This window comes from Hyperolius riggenbachi, chromosome 2, assembly GCF_040937935.1.
Source record: "Hyperolius riggenbachi isolate aHypRig1 chromosome 2, aHypRig1.pri, whole genome shotgun sequence".
Classification (NCBI taxonomy): Eukaryota; Metazoa; Chordata; class Amphibia; order Anura; family Hyperoliidae; genus Hyperolius; species Hyperolius riggenbachi.
The window spans coordinates 406,907,873-406,920,287 of NC_090647.1; the positions used below are offsets into that span (position 1 = coordinate 406,907,873).

The 12,415-nt window shown below is 44.9% G+C and overlaps 1 protein-coding gene across 1 annotated transcript in view; it reads right to left on the minus strand.

The window, feature by feature from the left end:
• Positions 1–12,415, minus strand: part of ATG3 (autophagy related 3) — a 130,772-nt gene that overhangs the window by 36,673 nt on the left and 81,684 nt on the right. The window contains exon 9 of the mRNA XM_068269828.1: positions 2,355–2,389. Within this exon, the coding sequence (XP_068125929.1) occupies positions 2,355–2,389 (35 nt within the window). The remainder of the gene's footprint in view (positions 1–2,354; positions 2,390–12,415) is intronic.

Sequence of the window (12,415 nt, forward strand, 5' to 3'; positions counted from 1 at the left end):
CTGCCCTGTTTTGGCTGATACATCTACATGGGTTGTATTAAATCTGTGATCCTCTGCTATGTGGACTATCTATCTGCTTTTCAGCAGGCAGTAATTAAGTGGAATTTCCAGTGGAAGTTCACAGGCTGATTCTGTGGACCATCGTTGAGGAATTTGTACAATCAAACACCTCTTTTTCTCCATTTTTTGTGTTCAGACAGAAATTGCGCAGTTTGATAACCGGTTCATGTGCACATGATATATTAGAGTGGCAGGAATTGGGAGGAATGGGGTACCCTGGGGGGTTATGGGTAGGTCCATGTGGATGGTGGGTTGTGTGGTGGGAGTTGTCTCATGTTTTATGCTTTTATAAATTTTGATATATAATCAATAAAGTTTTGTAAACATTTTTTAATTAAGATTGGTTTGTATTCAACCAGGTCACATCCCTCCTTTATTCTATCTCACATTTTACTTATTTCCTAACACGCGTGCTATAAAATAGCACGGTTTAGTGAATCAAACATGTAGTGTTGTGTGTTTCTTCTAAACAACTCAACTTTGGTTTCATCTGTCCACAGAATATTTTGCCAGTACTGCTGTGGAACATCCAGGTGCCCTTTTGGAAACTTTAACCATGCTGCAACGTTTTTTTGGGACAGCAGTGGCTTCCTCTGTGGTATCCTCCCATGAACTCCAGTCTTGTTTAGTGTTTTATGTATCAAAGATTCGCTAACAGGGATATAGGCATTTGCCAGAGACTTTTGTAAGTCTTTAGCTGACACTCTAGGATTCTTCTTCACCTCATTGAACATTCTGCGCTGTGCTCTTGCAGTCATCTTTACAGGATGGCCACTCCTAGGGAAAGTAGCAGCAGTGCTAGGCTTTCTCCATTTATAGATAACTTTTCTTACTATGGACTGATGAACAGCAAGGCTTTTGGGGATACTTTTATAACCCTTTCCAGCTTTATGCACGTCAACAATTCTTAATCGTAGGTCTTCTGAGAGCTCTTTTGTGTGAGGCATCATTCACATCAGGCAATGCTCCTTGGGAAAAGCAAACCCAAAACTGGTGTGTGCGTTTTTTTTTTTTATAGGGCAACTGTAACCAACACCTCCAATCTCATCTCATTGATCGGACACCAGCTGGCTAACACCTCACTCTAATTAGCTGTTAGAGATGTCATTAGTCTAGTGGCTCACATACTTTTTCCACCCGTACTGTGAATGTTTACATGGTGTGTGGTGTGTTCAATAAAAGCATGGAAACATTTAATTATTTGTGTGGTATTGGTTTAAGCAGACTTTGATTGTCTATGGTTGTGACTTAGATGAAGATCAGATTACATTTTGGGCTTGATTCACTAACCGGTGCTAAGTGTTAGCGCTGGTGTTAAAAGCCTTTTTTGGCTGCTAGTGTGCACAAACCTAATTTGCGCACGGCCCCGTGCACTAGCGCCGATATTAGTGCGCGGTGCGACGATAACGTTGCACCCGCTGGGCCTTAAAAGTCGCACCCGATGCAACGAAAATTACGCATCGGGTGACCCCGAAGTGGGGCATCATAGCGCTGCTTAACGGGGCACCCGATGCATCATTTTTGTCGCATCGGGTGCGACTTTTAAGGGCCAGCATTGCGCACTATTATCTGCGCTGCGCGCGCAGTGAGCGGGATTATTTTCACTGTGTGGGCGCAAACCACCTAACGCCGTGGTTTGCGCACACTAACACTTAGGGCCGGTTAGTGAATCAAACCCTTTATGACCAATTTGTGCAGAAATCCAAATAATTCTAAAGGGTTCACATACTTTTTACTGTTACTGTAGATACATCGAAATGTTGCCTAGCAATTCATCTATACAGCAGTGGGTCCCCACAGACGCACAGGCTGGCGATAATGGTATGCTACATGCTAAACTAGTGATGACGTATGACATGTATGGTATCATTTTAATTGAGACGAGCCAACTAATGTATTTTTAAGTGTTTTACAACTGGAGCATTTGTCATGTAAAAATTAGGAAGGGGGAAATATAAAATAATGTGCAATTTTTGGATTTACACCTAATTTTCCTTGATCGAGTGCCTGTGAAATTAAGAATATTGCCAAAAGAAAGCCTAGTTTGTCCTGAAGAAAAATAATATATGTATCACTTTAATGGCATAGGTAATAAAAAGTTATTGCTGTATATTAATAACATGTCATTTGCACCTGAAGCATATTACATATTTGAGAGAAACGGGAAAATAAACACAAAATGGCAATAAATCGCAAAATCGCTTTTGCTAAAAAGAATAAAGATCATCTTACAGATTACGTATCAATATAAAAATCAGTAGAAAATCTATTAAAATGTTAATTATAATGCTTACATCATCAGCTTCCAGCAGCCCACTTTCTTCATATTCTGAAAATAAAAACAAGGTGTTATGTTACCCCCACAAACCTTTATTGCTCTATATTAAACATATTATTCTTACTGGTGCCAAGCTATGTAGTCCAATGTAGTACAACATGTATAAAATGTTACTTAGTAGTTATAAATCTCAAATTAAACTTGTCCATGTCATCCATTCATAACCACATTTCATATCTGATGGTAAGAAAAGCAATTAAGCAAGAACCGCACAGAGCGCCTGAACCAGCCCTTAGCCCGGTTCACAACTGCAAAAGAGGCCAAAAGGATCTGGTGAGCGGATCCGGTCTCCGCTTCACCAGATCCGGATGGCTCAGTCCGTGGCTCGGTTCACATATGAAAACGGATCTGATCAATGATTGATCGGATCCGTTTTCATTCAGCAAATACATACCTAATCTTCTGCAGCAGCCAGCGGTAGAGGGTTCCTCTTCTTCCGCTGTGACTACACAGCGCGTCATGTGACTAGTCACATGATGTGGAAGACGACGGAAGCCTCTACCGCCGGCTGCTACGGAAGATTAGGAATGTATAAGCCCTCCCTAGCCCACCCGCCCGGCTGCTGCACCCTCCCGTCGCTAGATTCGCGTCGGCCCATGTCCCCATCCCCCGTGGAACGGTCCGTTTCTTCGTTCCTTTTCCCATTGCCTCCAATGCTGCTGCATTTTTGTCTGGATCCGTTCCGCTAAGCAGAACGGTCCGGAAAATTAGGGCCTGCAGCAATTTTTAGGTCCAGGGACCGGAACGTATCCGTATCAACGGACTCATGTGAATGGATCCATTGGTTAACATTGGATCCATTCACATCCGTTCCATTTGTACAGTATACGTTCCGGAAAAAACGCTAATGTGAACAGGGCCTAAGCCTCTCCTGCATAACTCTACTGACCTATTATTTCCTATCGCAAACCCCGCCAACGCAGCCAAGAATAGCACAGCACAGAACTATCAGCCCTTTGCTGTGCACCAATTGGCATGGATCTGACAGTATGCAGCTGCTTTACTACCCACCCTGCTCAGAAGCCTGACCGCCTCTCCCAGCCACTAGCCTGCAGGAGCATCTGACTGAGCACTGGGACAGCCTTCAGCTGCCATAGGCGCTGCAGTCTCCATGTTAACAGGTCCCTGGCTCCAGCAGCCACATGCTGTGACATTCCGGCTCACCTGCGCCCGCACCCGCCCACCTCGCCCGCCCGTCCAGCTCCCTGGTCCCAGCTGTGCGTTACTGCGCACATGCACAGTGACAAAAATCCTGGGACACAGGGATAAAACTGCTGGACGCAGCGACACTTAGCTTTTATTAGGTAGGATTCCAGGTGCTTGTCTGCTGTACAATGCTGTGCAAGCTGTTAAATATCCCCTGTCTGCACCTGTCTTCTCAGTCCTTAGCACTGCACACAATCCTCCTGCCCACACACACATAGACACAGGTGGCCAAGAGCACAGCTGTCAAAAGTGCAGCACTATCCACCACCAGACTGAGGCAAGTGGAGCGATTTAACCTCATAGATCTGTGGATGTTATAAAATCCAATCATCAGGACATTGCCAGTGTACCACAGAGTGTACAGAACCACCAGGTGGCTGGTCCCCAGCTTAAATTTGGGACAAAAGTGCTTAAAGAAAACCTGAAGCAAGAGGTATATGGAGTCTGCCATATTTATTTCCTTTTAAACAATACCAGTTACCTGACTGTCCTGCTGAACTTTCTGGCTGCAGTAATGCTTGAATCACACACCTGAAACAAGCATGCAGCTAAACGTAGCGGCGGGGATGCAACGCAGCAATGAGCGCACGGACAGCGGCGGGGATAAGTAAATACTCACTTGCTGGCAGCCTCCTCCTCCACGCTGTACAGGCTTCATTCTACTTCCTGTTCTGGCCTCACACTTCCCTGGAACAGTGCCCCATGGGCGCTATTACAAGGAGATGATGCAAGAACAGGAAGCAGAGTGAAGCCAGTACAGCATGAGGACTGGCCTGGCAAGTGAGTATTTGTAACCCCTGTTGCTGCATTCCCCCCCCCCCCCCCCATACTGTGGGAACCTACATCTATCCCTGGCTACCTATTCTGTGGCCATTTATCCTGCCTACATCTATCCCTGGCTACCTATTCTGCAGCCATCTACCCTGCCTAAACCTAGCTCTGGCTACCTATGCTTCGGCCATCTATCCTGCCTACATGTAGCTCTGGCTACCTGTTCTGCAGCCATCTATCCTACCTACACCTAGCTCTGGCTACCTATTCTGCAGCCATTTATCCTGCCTACACCTAGCTCTGGCTACCCATTCTGCAGCCATTTATCCTGCCTACACCTAGATCTGGCTACCTATTCTGCAGCCATTTATCCTGCCTACACCTAGCTCTGGCTACCTATTCTGCAGCAATTTATCCTGCCTACACCTAGCTCTGCAGCAATTTATCCTGCCTACACCTAGCTCTGGCTACCTATTCTGCAGCCATTTATCCTGCCTACACCTAGCTCTGGCTACCTATTCTGCAGCCATCTATCCTGCCTACATCTATCCCTGGCTACCTATTCTGCAGCCAACTATCCTGCCTACACTTAACTCTGGCTACCTATGCTGCGGCCACCTATTCTGCCTACACCTAGCTCTGGCTACCTATTCTGTGGCCATCTATCCTGCCTACACCTATCCCTGGCTAGCTATTCTGCAGCTATCTATCCTACCTACACCTAGCTCTGGCTACTTATGCTGTGGCCACCTATCCTGCCTACACCTAGCTTTGGCTACCTATGCGGCAGCCATCTATCCTGCCTACACCTAGCTCTGGCTACCTATACCGCAGCCATCTATCCTGCCTACACCTATCTCTGGCTACCTATTCTGCGGCCATCTATCCTGCCTACACCTATCCATGGCTACCTACTCTGCAGCCATCTATTCTACCTACACCTAGCTCTGGCTATTTATGCTGCGGCCACCTTTCCTGCCTACACCTAGCTCTGTCTACCTATGCTGTGGCCACCTATCCTGCCTACATCTAGCTCTGGCTACCTATGCTGCAGCCATCTATCCTGCCTACACCTAGCTCTGGCTACCTATGCTGCAGCCATCTATCCTGCCTACACCTATCTCTGGCTACCTATTCTGCAGCCATGTATCCTGCCTACACCTATCCCTGGCTACCTATTCTGCAGCCATCTATCCTGCCTACACCTATTCCTGGCTACCTATGCTGAAGCCACCTACTACTGGGGTGGGGACTAAATAATTGTAAAATACCATATACCATCATACCGTGGTATTTTTTTTTTTTTTTACGGTTATCATATCGTGGAATGTCATACCGTTGCAACCCCAGTTGAGAGCAGTGAGTGCTTTATTTTTCCTGCAAACTTATTTTCTTCTCTATTTATTATTCTTGCTTTGGTAAACTTTGTAATGAACTATTAACATTAACATGTGTTAAAAAGGTCTTCAGTTGGTCACTGAATTTAGATCACAGGTGTCAAACTCCAACCCTCGATTGCCATATGCATGCTAGTGTTTAGGATGGAGTGAGAAATTGTGAAATGTGTTTTTCTACTACATGAATCACACCTTTCCTGATTTAGTCCCATCAATTAATTTGAGCTGTGCCAAAAATGAACAAAGACCTCGGTCCTTGAGTTTGACATTCCTGATTTGGATGTTCACTTCATAGCAAATTCTTCCACCTTTTCAACTTTGAATGAGTTAGGCCAGGGGTTCTCAAACTGGGTGCCGCGGCACCCTGGTGCGCCTCGGGCACCTTTCAGGGGTGCCTCGGCATGCATCCCGATCCTTTATGCAATACCATCAGGTAATGCAACCGCGCATTGATATACAATGTGGCTGCATTACCTGCTAATTAACCTTTAGTCCCCGCAACCATGGGTGAAGTTGAACCTGAGAGGAAGCATGGTGCCTAATAAGCATCACTAGCTACTTGGAGTGGGTCGTCGCTTGATAAGGGTCATAATGGCATTTCAGTAGTTGTTTTTGCAGAGGGGTGCCTTGAAAAAATTTCAAAGCCACCAAGGGTGCCTTCACCCCAAAAAGTTTGGTAACCACTGAGTTAGGCAACAAAGCAGCATCAATTAATATCAAAACAGTAAATTCCCTAGGCTGAACTACTTCTGAGGTTCCAATTCCTGACTCAAAAGATTTAGGTTTAAGCCATGTCAGATTTAAAATGAATTTAGAGTAGCAGTTCCCTCATTCTTATATAGGAAGGTGATGGCTCTTTAAGAATTTAGACATACAAAACTGACAAACTATGTTAGCATAAGTAGGCAACAACTTTACATTGCAGATAGAAGTGCATTAAACCTGGCCTTTAATTTAACAGGTGCAGTAGTCATAACATAAAACAGAATGCACCCAAAACAAAGTTATCAACAAAACGAATGTAAGTAACCACGTTTTTTAAATCAGCCCACAAAAAAAGAGAATATAAATATAATGGTCTTTTACCCTGAAGCATGATGGAGCAGATAAGCTGGTTCTACAGGGTTCGAACACTACAGTATATTAAAGTGAACCAAGCACCATTTTTAGCACCCAGGCCATCTCAGTAGCACATTAACCTCCCTGGCGGTACAATAAATCCGCCAGTGGGCAGCACTCTTTTTAAAAAAAAATTTTTTTAAAGGATGTAGCAACATGCTTCCCCCCTCCCTTCGCTATCCCTCCCACCCCTCCGATCGCCGCCGGCGCTTTTACCCGGCAGGGAATCCCGTTCTGAACATGGCGCGGCGGCGATCGTTATGCACACGCAGCTAGCAAAGTGCTAGCTGCATGTAGCAAAAACAAAAAATTATGTAAATCGCCCAGCAGGGCCTGAGCGGCACCCTCCGGTGGCTTACCCCGTGTCACACACGGGGTTACCGCCAAGGAGGTTAAAGATGCACATTAACAAAGTAATTTTTGTACAAAAAAAAAAAATTTCTATTCTACCTCTTCTTTTTACATTTAAATGCCCTATGTCCACCAGACTGCTCTCCACAGAAAGAGAAAGCAGATAAGGATTGCAGTAATTAGCAGTAACAATAAGCAAACAAAATGACAATGTACTTCAAAAGGTTTAGAGAGTCACACTTGATTACCTTCACACCTTCCCTTGAATAAATAATGGCAGAGGGAAAGGGAAAAGGGGGGGGGGGCAGCTCCTACAGCTATTAGAAGCTAGGACAAACTGCAGAAAAATAAAACTGCTTGGATCCCTTTAAGGCACCAGGACCTGTTGTTCAATAGACAAAATTTGGACCCCAACACCAAAATATCTTTGGGAGTAAAATCCCATCCATATGCACATCGTTTTGCTCATCTGAATTCCCTGCCACTTGTGCTGGAAGGGATGGATCCAAAATGCAGGAATGTCCCATTACATGGAAATGGATCACTCAAAAATTGCTAGACATGCCACTAAAAGCTCAGAGGATGTCCTCCTTCTGCACTACCAGATTACAGCAAGGAAATCATTGGGGAGATACTGCAAAGCTGCAAACGCTATCATCCCTCTTGCCACCCTACTTCAGCTTAAAGAGAAACTCTGACCAAGAATTGAACTTTATCCCAATCAGTAGCTGATACCCCCTTTTACGTAAGAAATCTATTCCTTTTCACAAACAGACCCATCAGGGGGCGCTGTATGGCTGATATTGTGGTGAAACCCCTCCCACAAAGAAATTCTGAGTACGTACTCTTGGCAGTTTCCTGTCTGTGAACCCTGTTGCATTGTGGAAAATAGCTGTTTACAGCTGTTTCCAACTGCCAAAACAGCAAGCAGCAGCTACATTACTTGCCAACAGTAAAAATGTCACCATGTGATAAATGTCAGAATATAAATCAGGAATTTAAAAAATTTTATAATGAGCAAACACTGACTAAATCATTTATACATAATTATTGCCAAAAATGAAGCACTTTTTTATTACATTATTTTCACTGGAGTTCCTCTTTAATGTTTAAAAAGCAAGAAAAGGTCAGGAGAACACCAGGAGTAGACCAACAAGCAACAGGCTGTCTCTATAACTACGATCTGTGCTAAATCTATAAAAAATAAACTTTCTGCACACAGCAACCAAGTTCAAAGCCTCCAGGAGACATAATCCCCTGCCTCTGCAAAGGAGACATCAATACAGAATGCAGGACTGTGGGGTCGGTACAAAAATCATCAGTTTATGAAACCACCAACTCCAGATACCCAAAATTGCTCCGACTCCCCCGACTTCTTAAGGCTCATACACACATCAGACCATAGTCTTTGGAAAATGAAAGATCACAGACCAATTTTACCCCCTTCCATGTAGTATGAGAGCCATACCTACACAGTCTATTCTATGGAGCTGAACTACCCATCAGACAAAAATCTTTGCAAGATGCTGCACACAAAGATGCTGTACAGACACAAAAGATCTGTAGCTGCAAAAGATCTGTTCCTGCAAAAGATCCGTTCCTGCAAATGAATTCATAGTCTATGATATCTGCAGATCATCATACACACCTTGTTTAACAGACATTCATCTGCAGATCCACCAGGATGGATTTTCAGGTCTGCAGATGATTGTCTGATCTGCAGATGAATGTCAGTTAAACAAGATGTGTATGAGGATCTGCAGATATCACAGACTATGAATGCATTTTGCAGGAACGGATCTTTGGCAGGAATAGATCTTTTGCAGATACTGATCTTTTGTGTCTGTACAGCATCTTTGTGTGCAGCATCTTGCAAAGATTTCTGTCTGATGGGGAGTTCAGCTCCATAGAATAGACTATGTAGGTATCAACAACAACAACAATAACATTTGTAAAGCGCTTTTCTCCCATGGGACTCAAAGCGCATAAGCATGGCTCCGACCATCGTGGTACAGAGGAAGAATTTTATAAGTCTGGAAATGCTAGGCTAAACAGGTGGCTTTTCAGTCTGGATTTGAATAGCTCCAGGGATGGTGCTGTCTTTACTGGGTGTGGCAGGGAGTTCCAAAAGAGTAGGCGCAGCATGACAGAAGGCTCTATCTCCAGATTTTTTGAGGTGCACTCTGGGAGTGACCAAATTTATAGAACTTGCTGATCTGAGGTTGTGAGAGGTGTGGTGCAGCTTCAGCAGGTCCTCCATGTATCCAGGGCCCAGATTGTGCAGGGATTTGAATGTCAGCAGTCCAATCTTGAAGAGTATTCTCCATTCTACTGGTAGCCAGTGCAGTGAGCGAAGGATCGGAGTAATGTGACAGTGGCGAGGCTGGTTTGTTAGCAATCTGGCAGCAGCATTCTGCACTAATTGCAGGCGACGCAGGTCCTTTTTGGGGAGGCCAGCATAAAGGGCATTGCAGTAGTCCAGCCGTGATGTGATGAAGGCGTGGACTAGGGTTGGAAGATCCTCTGGGGGAATCAGATGTTTAATCTTTGCAATGTTTTTCAGATGAAAGAAGGAAGATTTAACTACAGATGAAATTTGGTTTCTGAAACTCAATTCCCCATCGATTAGTACGCCAAGGCTGCGCACAAGGTTGGAGCTGTTTATGTCTGAATTCCCAATCCTGATTGGTGTTGCTTTAGGATAGAGCTGTTTTGATGGCGAGTGCTGGCTTTGAACAAACAGGACCTCAGTTTTGTCAGCGTTCAGTTTCAACCAGTTATCATTCATCCATGCCTGTAGCTCAGCTAAGCAAGAGTTTATTTTTGGGGTGGGGTCTGTTCCACCAGGTTTGAAGGACAGGTATAGCTGTGTGTCATCGGCGTAGCAGTGGTACGTCAGGCCATGACGTAGGATAAGTGTACCGAGTGGCAACATGTAGATTGCAAACAGCAGAGGGGATAGGATTGATCCTTGTGGCACTCCGAATTGTAGAGGTGCAGGTTTGGACATTATAGGACCTAGGGATACTCTCTGTGTTCTGTCAGTCAGGAATGATCTGAACCACTGGAGGACTGAACCACTGATGCCACAGTACTCCTGCAGTCTGTTAAGCAGGATTTCATGGTCAACTGTATCAAAAGCCGCTGAGAGATCCAACAGGATTAGGATGGAGCATTCCCCTCTGTCCCTTGCCATGAGCAGATCGTTGCAGACTTGGATGAGGGCTGTTTCACAGCTGTGGTGTTTCTTAAAGCCAGATTGTAGAGGGTCCAGGATGTTGTTTACTGACAGCCTGGTTTCAAGTTGCAGATAGACAGCCTTTTCAATAACTTTACCTAAGAAGGGGAGGTTGGAGACAGGTCTGTAGCTGCTCATAGCATCTGGATCCATGGAAGGTTTTTTAAGAAGGGGCTTGATGATTCCTTCTTTTAGAGAGGTAGGAAACCTCCCTGCTTGCAGAGAGCAATTTACTATTTTGTGAAATGCTCGACCAAGCAGGTCAGGGCATTTCAGCATATGTTTAGTTGGTCCAGGGTCCAGGTAGCAGGTTGTCTGGCGGAGGCGACGGAGGATGTCTGAGATCTCTTCCTCACTAGTACTTTTGAAGTCAGTCCAAGGTGTTAGGTTGTTTTTGCCACTATTTCCAGGAAGTGAATAAGTCTTAGGTGCTGTGGACTGAATGAGAGACCGAATAGAGGATACTTTGTCAGCAAAGTAGCAAGCAAATTTCTCGCATAGCTCCTTTGAGGTAGTTATAGCAGGTTTTAGACAGGATGGGTTACATAGTCTATCAACTGTGCGAAATAGTTGGGCTGGCCTGTTGGCGGCCTTTGCGATCTCCTGTGATAGGTAGGAGGATTTTTTCTTGGTGATCGCATTTTGGTAGCTTTCCAGGTGAGAGACAAGGGTGTGTTTATCTTTTGAATTCTGAGATTTTCGCCACTTCCTTTCTAGTCTGCGCACTTCTTTCTTTAGGTCCTTTAGTGAGCTGTCAAACCACCGTGCATGGTGAAGTGGTGTAGACCGTTTAATGCGAACTGGAGCAAGGGCGTCATAGGCAGATGACACTGCATGGTTGTACATCAGGACCATGGAGTCTGGGTCTGCGCAATGATTGGTTAATGCGTCGAAGTTGAGGGTATTCTGAACGTGCTGGGGTGAGACATCTTTCAGAGAACGGTATTTTATGAGTTCTTTCCCTCTGTGTTTTATCGCTGGTGCTGTCAGAGAGAAGTGGATGGTGTGGTGGTCTGACCATACCACTGGGTTTATATCCATGTGTGATATTAAAAGTCCGGAATTAAATAAAAGATCCAGGGTGTGCCCTTTCTTGTGGGTGGGGAGGTTGACAGCCTGAGAGAAACCCAGTTCACTCATTATGAGAAGTACTTCACTTCCTAGGCGGGAGTCGTGATCATCCACCCATGCATTGAAGTCTCCCAGGATGATCCATCTAGGGTGTTCCACTGTTGGGCAGGATAAGAGTTCAGATATTTCCTTAAGAAAGGCTGGACCATTTTTTTGGGGGGGCGGTATATGAGCAATATGTTGATGTTTACTTCTGCTGACAGTTGGGCTGCAAGACATTCAAAGGTTTCAGTGGGGCCTATGGGCAGGGGCCTTATGTTCAAAGAGGATCTGAAGCATATGGCAACCCCCCCCCCCCCCACCCTTGCATACTTGTCTCTCACTGATTCTGATTCACAGTGCAAGACTGAATCATTGGTCGGCACGGTTGCTTCAAGAGTTGGGCCTGCATGTTTCCCAAGCCAGGTCTCTGTCAAAAAGGTCAAATCAGAGAGCTCTATTAGGTCATGTATAGTTGCAGTCTTATTATTTATCAATCTGGCATTGCAGAGTGTGGCTGTGATTGAGCTTTCCTTCAGACAGCTGTGTTGTTTAGACTTGGATCCACAACCTCTCCTCCCCCTTCTGCTTTTCTTGAGTATCCCAAAGGATTTTAAGAGGAGAGCTAGTGAGGTGTTAATTTGTAATTGATTCTTGGGAGGGCAGGCAGAGAGAAGATCCTTTGATGAGTATGTGTATGCTGACATAGAGACAATAGACTTGTTTAGATAGCTTTTACTTCTGGATTCCTGCTGAGATCAAAGGGGATCTGTGCAAACTCCTTTCATTCCTACACAGAGTTGGATCATAGATTTATTTTAAGTA